The 12,517-nt window shown below is 36.8% G+C and overlaps 1 protein-coding gene across 5 annotated transcripts in view; it reads right to left on the bottom strand.

The window, feature by feature from the left end:
• b3gat2 (beta-1,3-glucuronyltransferase 2 (glucuronosyltransferase S)) overlaps positions 1 to 12,517 on the bottom strand; it is a 58,079-nt gene that overhangs the window by 41,656 nt on the left and 3,906 nt on the right. For 2 of the 5 annotated variants that reach the window (XM_073919502.1, NM_001003454.1), the window contains 1 exon segment: positions 3,956 to 4,100. In XM_073919502.1, the coding sequence (XP_073775603.1) occupies positions 3,956 to 4,100 (145 nt within the window). 5 annotated transcript variants of the gene reach the window in all.

Below are 12,517 nucleotides of genomic sequence, written 5' to 3'. Positions count from 1 at the left end.
GCAAACACAACAGAAATCTGGTAATGATTGCGCAGCTGTGACATTGGTGAAGTAGTAACGGTTTCTGCTGTTCTGATATCAGCTGCAAAATTGTCTTTTGGCTCCCTGGTAATATTATCATGCAATATTTAAGTGCAAACTCTTGAAAAATAAATTAAGCAACAACAGTTTGCACTTAGATATTGCTTGATAATATTAGCAGGGAGCCAAAAGAGAACCCTGAGTTCTAAGAAATTTGAGCCCAGGGCTGCCACCTGGTCGATGAGCATGTACAGTAAGGGGGTACGAGATCAGCTATAGTTCTTGAGAGCTCCCCCTGGTAAAGGAGGAAAAGGGGGAAATGGGGTGGATGGGGGATTCTTCAAAAAATTATGATAAGGGAGTAATACTAGATGGGCTATTTAGAGTGAGTTTGGATTGATTGAATTGGCTTACTAATGATTACAGATCAATCATATCACATGCTCTTATCTAAATTAGTTTGAGAAACTTAAAATCTAGCATTTAAAACTAATATTTTATTTCAATTAACAAATAAAGTGCGGACTTGGTGGTGCAGTAGGTAGTGCTGTCACCTCACAGCTAGAAGGTCGCTGGTTCGAGCCTCGGCTGAGACAGTTGGCATTTCTGTGTGGATTTTGCATGCTCTCCCTGTGTTAACGTGGATTTCCTCTGGGTGCTCCGCTTTCCCCCACAAGTCCAAAGACATGTGGTACAGGTGAATTGGGTAGGCTAAATTGTCCGTGGTGTATGAGTGTGTATGGATGTTTCCTAGTAATGGATTGCAGCTGGAAGGGCATCCGCTGTGTAAAAATATGCTGAATAAGTTGGCAGTTCATTCTGCTGTGGCGACCCCAGATTAACAAAGAGGCTGAGCCAAAAAGAAAATGAATGGATGAACATTTAAAGATATTTTTTGGAGGGTGACACAGAGGCTCAGTGGTTAGCACTGTCACCCCACAGCAAGAAGGTGGCTGGTTTGAGTCCCGGCTGTGTCAGTTGGCATTTCTGTATGGAGATTGTATGTTCTCCCCATGTTCACATGGATTTCCTCCGGGTGCTCCGGTGCTCCAAAGACATGTGGTATATTGGTGAATTAAAATAACTAAATTGTCCATAGCTTATGTGTGTGAATGTGAGAGTGTGTATACCCAGAATTGGATTGCAGCTGGAATGTCATCCGCTGTGTAAAACATATACTAGGTAAGTTGGTGGTTCATTCTGCTGTGGCGACCCCTGATAAATAAAGGGACTAAGCCGAATATGAATGAATGAGTTATTTGAGGAGATGCCAGCATTCAGTCAGCATATTTGTAATGTATTGAGGTCCTAGACCATTTAGTGATTTATAGACAAGTAATAAAACTTTAAAATATATTCTGAATGTAACTGGGAGCCAGTGTAAAGATCTGAGGACAGGTGTGATGTGCTCTGATTTCCTGGTTCTGGTCAGAATCCTGGCCGCAGCAATCTGAATGAGCTGCAACTGTCTGACTGTCTTCCAGTCTTGTTTCCAGCCTATCCAGAAGTATGCTGTGATCGACAGTGTCAAATGCAGCCCTGAGATCGAGCAGTACCAGCACTGTTAGTTTACCTGAATCTGTATTTAGGCATATCACTGATTATCTTTATAGTTGAAGTTTAAGAATTTGTTAACCTGGTTGAAAACAACTTTTTCAATGATTTTGCCAATGAAAGGAAAATTTGAGATTGGCCTGTAAATGTACTCATACTGAAACCTTCATCAATTTCTTGTGTTGAACACAGAACATGATATTCAAATGAATAATGAAAAAAAAAAAAAACAATCACATCCACGGTAAGTGAAGGGCTGTTTTTTTCCAACATTCTTCAGTCAATATATCTTGTTTTGTGTTCAACTGTAGAAAGAAACTCAAACAGGTTTGGAACGAGAAGAATTTTCATTTTTTGTGAACGATACTTTATATTATTAACTTTTTTTAATAGTCTGACTAATAATCAACCCAAGTAAAAATCCCTTACTTGTGAAACACTTCAAAACACCGTCTTTTTTAAACACTGCCACTGTGTTATAACAAGTATAGTGTAGGATAAAAACTCTCTGGTGTTTCACAGATTTTTTTTCTCCTCAGCTCAGAGCATTCAGTTTGCACGGTCTCTCTATATAGGAAGCTCTTTGCTGCCTTCGCTTTGGGCCAATTTTACATGCCTGTTTGAAAAGACTTCAGTGAAGGGCAGTCTGGAAAGTATCAACACGACCAAACTGCAAAGAAGTCCCATCTGCTTATCTGAGCTAGCAAGCTGCTTCTCGAACAGCTGATGTTACGATTATCGGCAGCACATGCTATAACGTGGCCTGAATATCCTCCAGAAGCAGCGAAGATGGAGTTATGGATGGAGGGCATTCAATACCTTAACAGCATTAAATAAAAATGAGATAGCTTGTGGTGAAACTGGAAGACGTAATGCTCAGGCTAATGCTTCTGCAATACTTTTAAGTCATTTACAGTAATGGGTCTGAACTTTAAAAATGTCTTTTATCAAGTCTGTTGATGGATGTTTAATTGGTCACAGTAGCTCACCTGCAATGCCACGGGTCGTGGGTTTGATTCCCAGACGCACTGATAAAAATGTATAAATTTAATGCACTGTAAATCACTTTGGATAAAAGCATCTGCCTAATGAATAAATGTAACTCAAATGGATCCTTTCAGATGGATGATGAAAAAACCCCTCTATTTTTTTGTCATTTGTGTGAATGAGTTCTGGAATTTAAAACCAGCCGTGTGACAGAAAACTAGAAGCCAGAAACATGTTTTTAAAAGTGGAATATTGTCAAAAATATATCTGTTACACAAGGTTAGTGAGGCAGGTAATGTTAAGGGGTGATCCAAGTTTTTATTTTTTTGTCTGTTCTTTTTGGTTTTTCATGACGCCTGCATTAACTAGTTAGACTTTTTATAAAAAGCAGGTATCGGTGAAATTTCAGCATGCCACAGGTCGAATACATAAATACAGGTGAATAAATCACTAGTGTATCAATGTGCTAATGCTGCGTTTTTATAAAGCAACATAATATAATAATTAGTCTTGAAGAGTTTCAAAGTCATCATCTGATAAGTGTTTGTTTCATTTTTTAACTGTCCGTCTGGAAACAAATGATATGATGACAAATCCTTTCATTCTGAAGAAAGCCATTGTCTTTACATCTTTGATAATTATCTAACAATTATGAGAGGCAATTAGGGACAATGGCGTGACAATGTTTTCGGGCCAGGTATAAAAACCTTAAACATAACAAATCGCCTAATGCTGATTGGTTGTTTTTTGTCACTTGGAAATATGTGATCAGATTTACAGTAGATCCATACTTTTGACTGTGAGTTTGATGGTCTGGCTACACAAAAAATACATAAGCCTGATCTTGTGTTTGCAACTGTATCCAGAATCCGCAGTCTTTCTAGACTTTGGACCTTACTTTTTAAAGAAATGAATATGCATAAAATCACTTTTTCTTTTAATAAAATAGTTGAATATTTGTAAACTTTAATATTTTTGTATACGCCACACACTTAAACATGATCACTGTCAGTTGTTCATTTATATGTTGTTGTTGTTGTTTTTTTGGCTCATTTGGGTAACATCTTTGTAAGTGGACATGGAGTTACAGTGTGTCTAGTCAGTAGATTGTCTGTTACATTCTACTCACTAGAAATAACTACATGTTCCATTACAGCTGAAGAGTTCAAATGCAAAAGTGCCATCTGAAATTTCTTCTAAATAACTGAACATAAACATAAGAGGGTGAGAAAAATGCTCATTTTAGAAAGAAATTTAAGATAGCACTTAGAGGCTTTTGCATCTATACTCTTCAATTCTAACCTTATACAACAATTAACTTGTACTCTTAAATGTACAATAGAGGGGAAAATGAGTGCCAGAAAAGCAGCAGTTAGAGATAGTGCTGTCTTACCAGCCATGTCAATTGCAAATGGTCTGTCGGCCTTCCAGCCTGTGTACCAACCGACCACTTTCCCCTTCTCCACCAGTGGACGCTCGTACCTCCGGCCTCCGACCAGTCCCACAGGCCACACTGACACTCTCCTAGTTGAGCGCATCTGCAAAAGACAGAGCAACTGTAAATTTTACAATAAAATGGCAAATAACTAGACCACTTTGCACGTTACTGTATATCTATGTATCTTTGGGCCTTTATTGTTCACTTAGGGTTCTTTTAGTGCGGTTTATGTAATATGTGTAGATTACTGTAAGTGCACATACTCAAATGTTGAATCAATTTGTATATTGAAGGGTTAGTTCCTCCAAAAATTGTAATTCTGTTTTTAATTTCTTCCCCTCATATCATCAAATCATCACTTCAATCCACTGAGACGTCTTTTTTTCATCTTCAGAACACAAATTAGGATATTTAGGATGAAATCCAAGAGCTAACTCATCCCTCTATAGACAGCAATGGTTCAGAGACATTCAAAGTTCAGAAAAAGAGCCATAAAAATTCTCTAAACATTGTATTGTACTTCAGCAGTTCAACTGTAATCATACGAACCTCCAAAAACACTTCAGTGCAGCAAAAAATTTAAATACTGTAGAAATTCTTGATTCTGATTAGATGAAGGATGCATTATTTTCGTTACAGCGCTTAGGTAGTTCCAGTAAGTTTTGATCACTGAAATAAATGCTCTTCTCCCAAACGTTCGTAGTTACCACTCACACGTGATGCACAGGAAGCCGATGAGTACTGTTAATAACAAACAAAAAATCCACAAAATTAGACAAATACTCATCAATTATGCCACAAAATCAAGTTTTTCAAGCTGCGCGGTGGGTGATCCTTCACCTCCATGTCGGACATTAAAATCCTTTAACACACGGCAAGTCGTTGATTATCCCATACATACAGTATATGTGTGCAAAAACAACATTTGTTCACCAATGTCTTCTGTATCAGATCAAGTTTTACTATGGGCAATACAACGATTCTGTGTTACACAGCTGACTTCAATGGCAAAATGTTGTACTGCCCATTTTGAAAATATTTTGTTTTCTATGCTGAGCATTGAACATCTCAGAACTAAGGATGGTAAACTAAGCTCTCAGATACTATCTAAAATATCCTAAATTATGATTTGAAGATGAGGGGATTAGAATAACACAAGAGTGAGTAATTAATAAAGGAATTTTCATTTTTGGGAGAAATAATCTTTTAAATATAGCTAGTAGTTTGAATTGCTGGTCACCTAAAAGCACGCAAGACAAATGTGGCTCATGAGTAAAAAAAAAAAGTCAATTTCAACACAATCCACAAAAGAATCATCATAAAATGAAGACTGGTTAAAAAACATTAAGCTACAGCTTTAACTTAGAGCTCTGGTGCTGACAACCATACAGAATACTTGTTCTATTATTTTTAAAGGAGTGAGTATAGCATCGCCACATACAGCGTGGCTTATTATAAAATCCTGGCTCATTTTCAGCATAAATAAGTCAGTCCACCTGCATTCAGCTGGAGCCAGCATGCATCGCTCTTCAGTTTCATAAACACCATCACATCTGATTGAACCACCCGGCAACACTAAAACTGTCATTTCCAACAAGATCCCATCTTCCTTGAGGAATTTTAAACATGCTGCTACTGAAAGAGTCCCCTTTCTCTTCCATTCCTTCATATATAATACAAAATAAAAACTATTTGCCACTGGGGGAATGAGCGTTGCTGCAATTCCTCAAACAAATGGTCAGAGTCGCCTTTGAATATTTAATGGTTGTGCTATTTATGTGAGTGCAGCACGCAGTCGGGTGACGTTGTCTGTGGCTGCCGGCCGTATGCAATGGACAAGCTTTGAAGCCCAAACTGCCGGGCCTTTAGCTGTGTTTCTAATGCCTGTCCTCCTCCCTCGCTTCAAAGGCTCCATCTCCATAATGGTGCTCTTAAAGTGTAACACAGCTCAAAGGCAAAGTCAGAGAATTCTCTATAGTAAAGAGACTGTCATCTGCAGGTGCCAAGCATCCTTTTGCATTGAGGATCACAACAAGAGCAACAGGCACAGCCATCAAATGCAATGTCACATACACAGATCTTTGTATTGAGCTCTCAGGCTACAGACGACGATGGCAAGGCATCTGTATTTGGCAGCTTTTGTGACCCACGTGTTTTCTGCAGGGACAGGGAATAAGAAATTCTGGCCCCATTTTGACAACAGAGTGCAGACACATAAATTTGTAGTAGACGAGTGTGTTCAATATCTTTAGAGAAGCAAAATCACCTTCGATAACACAACTGTACGTGCTGCCTGACAGTTCCGGAGAGGATTCAAACAATGCAACAGCAAAATTGGATCTAGAAAGGAACTATATTTCCAGGGAAAGACAAGTTACAACTGAGAACAATAAATCAGATGTAGAATTTGCTGTGATGTTGTACCGAAGCTACGAGGCAGGGTAGCAGCATAAATGTGACTTTTTCTGACAGTACATGCACAGCAAAATATGACAATAAAAACTTTTTAATTAGTCTTCTTTTCTCACGTTCAAGAATATCTGGAAATCTTTGAAACAAGAGAAGCTTTACTGCATATGTAGAGAAAAAAAATCAACACAAACGCTTCTCTCATTATTTTATTCTTGTGCAAAACAACTAGGATAGCACTTATTCCAATGTTTATTCTACTCTCTTTATCTGCCACAGCTCACTATAACCTCAGCTTAATTTATTTTTATGGTAAAGTACTGCTATTGAATTGGTCATTCAGTTACATTTTCAGTAGTGCTGCACATGCTCGTTGGATTTAAAGGTGCTGTATGTTCAATTTTTAAAGCATAAAAATAATAAAATATGATTGCAGACATTTAATAAACATGCCAAGTAAACCTTTTTTTTATTTGAAAATCATTGCTGAAGTCAGATTTTCTGCTTTGAAAATGTGAGTTGCGCTGTCTTTTTTTTTTTTGGTTCTTTTAACACACCCACTGCTACTTTAGCCAATTATAATTCAGCACCCCAGGTTGCCTTGGTGGAAAACAGAGTACTTCATTCATTCAGTCAGGAAGGCTTTCAAAGCATGCACTCGTGACCGAAATGTGACGTCCTGGTGAACAGTAGCAGACTTTGAAATGAGCCGCAGATTCAGAGTTCCACATGAGGTTATAAATGAGCAAATAATATAGGTTACATTTTAACCCTGTGTCCTAACAACACGCTATGTGACGAGATTTGCAGTGATTAGCAATTTGGCTGCTTGCATCAGACGAAACACGAAATTTAAATATAGCCATTCAGAAGCACAGAATACACACTCACTCACGGAATGATAAGGTTTATAATCTAATTAATACATATTAAACCTCTTTAACATTAAATGTAGATGCTGAATCACTGATACAGTATGTGTTGGTTTTGAGTCACAGTTCTGAAGTTCAATTTCAAACGGTATATTTCATTTTTAAGATCTGAGGTGAACTATCTGCTGCTGCTTTCAGTAGTATGGCAATAAATGTCATGTTAAACGACATTCAAACTCAAATTATTAGCATTTAACTCAGAAATAAAGCACATGAGGTGTACCTGAGGTGATCTATGACTAGGTTTACATGGACACCAATAATTCGATTTTAATGTGATTAAGACAATACTTTGATTAAGAGTTAATCATGTAAACAGCAATTCATTTAATCAAATTAAGATCATAAAGAGAAATCGAATTAAGACATGTGGAGTATGCAGATTTCAGTTGCATTATTAAAGCATGAAATGTTTGTGAATCAAAGTGAAAGTGCCAAACTGCAGTTAAAGTCTACAAATCAAAAATGAAACACCCAAAATTGCATGAAACTCCAGAGGAAATGCGGATATTGTGGTGACGCAATGATAATAATCGAATTATGTGCTATAACAATAAAGGATCCTGAAAGAAACATTGAAAAAGCAACTCATGTAAACACCTTAGTCTTATTATTCTCTTCATTAGATTAAAGCAAAAAATAAATAAAAAATTACTGATGTTCATAGAAATAAAAACTGTTTCTAATTTATAATATCAAGGAGTTGGTTAGAACAAAAATTCCTTTTAATATGGAGAATATTCCTTTGCGTCCCATTGCTTTTTATTTAAAATACAATTTAAATCAGCCTTTAGGCTCAAGACTCGCTCCTTTTGGTCCTGAATCTGACAACCTGCACCTGCGTTTGTTTTGATCCAGGAATGCAATAGATAGTTCAACCACTGGGTGTAATACTGCACCTTTAATGGTCTATCCGACAAAAAGAATGCTTGTAACAAAATGTTTTTTGTATCGATACTCTTGCATTGTACAAAAAAATATATAATAGAAGTCAATGGGATTAAAAACGGTTACCAAAGTTTATCAAAAATATTTAAAGAAAAGAAAAAAGAAAATTGGGTAATTATCAGTTTTTTGTTGTTGTTTTCATGGGAATTTGCATTCACTCATGCTTTCTAATTGCATGAATCCACATGAATCACATCTGTCTCTTCCACAGAAGAAAGTCATACAGATTTGGAAAAAGAAAAAAAGTGAAGGATGAGTAAATGATTACTTTATACTTTTATTTTTTTTTAGGGTACACGTGACTTTATTTTATCTGTCTACACATCTTTCTGACAATTATCTGTATTGTTTGCTGAGAATAGTACATTTAGAGGGTACTAAAACCACATGCACAGACAACTGTCTGACACATGATTTATATGTGAGTGGGTGAAGCTAAATGTCTCTTGCTGACTCTCTGATTGGAGTAATTTTTTAATTTCTATTGAATGGCAGTAAACAGGTTAACTACACAATATTTTGAATGTTGATAATGCATTGTTTGTGCAGCAAAGTTCTATGCGTACTTGATCCTCAAACACCTGCTGGCAACGTGCAAAGAATGTGTGATATCAGACATCGGTTATGCATACTTTAATCCTTCTGGCCAATAAATGCAAGGAGATATAGATACACATACTGTATACAACATGTCAACTGTACATGAAAAAGAACCACCCGAAACTGATGCTCAAATCAGACAGTGAAAACACACAAGTATAGCACAAATCTGGCACATTATTTACATAATTACATTTACAAATATTGTAACTGCTTTGCATTCCATACATCTGCATCTCTGTTACTTACAAAAAATCCACAATATACCAGATGTGTACAGTACATAATTACTCTAGTTTAAAAAAAAAAATAGGCATTTGTCTGCATTATAAGCCTTAATTATTCAGACGGTAGCATCTTTACTTACAGTATAATGATTCAATGTCTCTTTTTCTAAGTTTTCTGTATTTTAGCAGTAATCTGACTTATTTTATTGTAAAATAAGAAAATGTTGTGGTAGTACATTGACTCTTTTTGCCTGCCTATTCATTCTCCAGGGATGCTGAACAGAAGAAAACTCCAGGGATAGCACTACTTTAACAGTCCTATAATTGGACAAGATTCAATCTAACATGTTCAATGTTGCAATACGTTTTAAATGTGAAAACTGTTCTGGGATGCCTTTCTACATTACTGTTTGCCAACTATGTTTGCAAGTTATTTTGTCACCAACTAAGTTCAGCTATTCGTTTTTCCCAAAATCAATGGTTCCAGCAAACATTTGCAAACTTGTGTGGTTGGAACTACAGCTTTCACAAGGGTTATAATCCTAATATGACATAGATTTCTATAGATCATACATTTTTTTGCAAATCAAGCAAAATGCATTACAATCCATATCTTACATTGAATACAGACAAATTTCATCCTACTGTAGGTCTAATGAGAATTAAAGTGCAGTGATATTTGTATAATATAAAAAAGCAATAAATAAATCTAGAAATCTAAATCTGTACCTAGGTATACCAACATTTATACATATACACTCACTGGCCACTTTATTAGCTTCCACTTTATTAGTCCAACTGCTCGCTAACGCAAATGTCTAATCAACCAATCATATGGCAGCAACTCATTGCATTTAGGCATGTAGACATGGACAAGACAATCTGCTTCAGTTTAAACCAAGCATCAGAATGGGAAAGAAAGGTGATTTAAGTGCCTTTGAATGTGATATGGTTGTTGTTGCCAGACGGGCTGGTCTGAGTATTTCAGAAATGCTGATCTACTGGGATTTTCAAGCATAATTACAGAGAAGGGTCAGAAAAAGAGCAAATATCCAGTGAGCGGCAGAAATGTGGGCGCAAATGCCTTCATGATGCCAGAGGAGAATGGTCAAACTGGTTCGAGCTGATAGAAAGGCAACAGTAACTCAAATAACCACTCATTACAACTGAGGTTTAAAGTAGAGCATCTCTGAATGCACAATACATCAAATCTTGAGGCAGATGGGCTACAGCAGTAGAAGACCACACCGGGTGTCACTCCTGTCAGCTAAGAACAGGAAACTGAGGCTCATCAAAATTGGACAATGGAAGATTGGAAAAACATTGCCTGGTCTGATTAGTCTCGATTTCTGCTGGTAGGATGGTAGGGTCAGAATTTGGCATCAACAATATGAAAGCATGGATCCATGCTGCCTTGTACTAACGGTTCAGGCTGCTGGAGGTCGTTTAATGGTGTGAGGGATATTTTCTTGGCACACAATCGGCCCATTAGTACCCAATGAGTATCGTGTCAACACCACAGCCAACCTGAGTATTGTTGCTGGCCATGTCTATCTCTTTATGACCACAATGTACCCATCTTTTCATGGCGGCTTCCAGCAGGATAACGCACCATGTCATAAAGCATGAATAATCTCAGACTGGTTTTTTGAACATGTCAATGAGTTTACTGTACTCAAATGGCCTCCACAGTCACCAGATCTCAATCAAATAGAGCATCTTTGGGATGCTATCATGCCAATATGGATCAAAATCCCTGAGGAATATTTCCAGAACCATTTTGAATATATGCCACAAAGGATTAAGCCAGTTCTTAAAAGGATCCAACCTGGTACTAGTAAGGGGTACCTAATAAAGTGGCCGGTAAGTGTATATTAATAAATATTAAATATATTTTATATTATTAAAACAGATTATGGTTACCTCACCAAAAGACATGGTTCAGATGTTGTAATTAAAGACATTTGCCAGCTTTTTGTCCTCAAACTACTGAGTCTCCATTTGCGTGTTATACAAATAGCTTGTGACTAAAAATTTAACAACAACCAAATAATAATAATACTGATTTTATTTGCATGATTAATAATGAAGCTATTTTAGCTCATTTATCGGTACAATGATCCTCCACACTCCACTGAAGCAGACGAAGACAATTTTTCCCACAAGTACTTGATCGATGAGCATTAATGCACTGTACTAAACTCCCTTCTCTAATCTTTACCTCAACTTAAAAAACCCTCTATTGTTTCACAACTGTCACATCTCTTGTACTTTTCTAGCCAATTTTAAAACTTTGCATCACAGCTCTTTTATGTTACTGTCGCCTTAGGATGAATCACTGGAGATGTGGCATTTCTCATTGGGCGAAAACAGTACGTGCTAAATTAAACCATTGTGTCGTTAATTTTTGTCATCATGAAGCACGGGTTGTTGAGAGTGGCCAAATGACTCTCATTGTTGTGCTGTGTAATGTGTTTGTGTTGAGCAGAGCAGGGGTCATCAGCACACTGACACTGCGCTCTACCCCTCAGGGTCTCTTCCATGTGTTCATCCACATGTCCAGCTGTGTTCTGGAGAAATGGAGAGAGGCAAAATGAAGCAAAGGAAGGGAGAGAGGCCTCAAAGCAAGCATTGAAGAAATGAGGAGAGAGCGGTAAAGCCTGTGGCGGAGGAAAAGAGGACAGCTAAGGGGAAAAAAAGCTGAGATAAAAGAAGGGTAGCATAATTGATGATGAATGAGACGATGAACTGTAAGTGCAGCATCTGAACAACATCCAACACAGAGAAGATTTTGGGTTACTTTAGAGAGGACAAAGAGCATAATGCAAACCTTTCCTCTCATCAATTAACTGATATCAGCTTTTTGGTGCCATCAGTTAACCAAAAAGGCCAGGCATAGACTTACATTGCAATAGGTAACTATTTTGTCTTTGTGAATTGGTGATTTGGTGGCTAATTTTTAAGTTTAACAATTTCATTTACACATTTAGTAGATGACATTTCATAATTTTTTATAGTTATCATTATTGTCTAGTATACCTTTTTTGTAAGTAGAACGAAAATGGTTGTTAGAAGTAATTTAGTGTTTGAATTCATTGCAATCATATTTCCTCAATCACTTTATTTTATTTGAATTCTGAAAACATTCTGGGTTTTGATTGACCAACATTTATTAACTTCACTGTAAAATAAGAAACTTAATTAAACTTAATTAATTTAGTTGTTTTTATAGGGGTTTGCATGCTTTGTAATTGAATTATTAGACTTTCATATTTGCTTCAACAGCTTTAGATGTTGAAAATTTTAATAAAGTGACATTTTTGTAGTTTGTAACAATACAGAATCTATGTTTTATCAGGGCTGGGCGATTAATTGAAAGTCCTTAATCGACATTCAGAACC

This window comes from Danio rerio, chromosome 13 (assembly GCF_049306965.1).
Source record: "Danio rerio strain Tuebingen ecotype United States chromosome 13, GRCz12tu, whole genome shotgun sequence".
Classification (NCBI taxonomy): Eukaryota; Metazoa; Chordata; class Actinopteri; order Cypriniformes; family Danionidae; genus Danio; species Danio rerio.
Note: the sequence above shows the minus strand (reverse complement) of the source record. Positions and strands in the feature narration are given on the sequence as shown.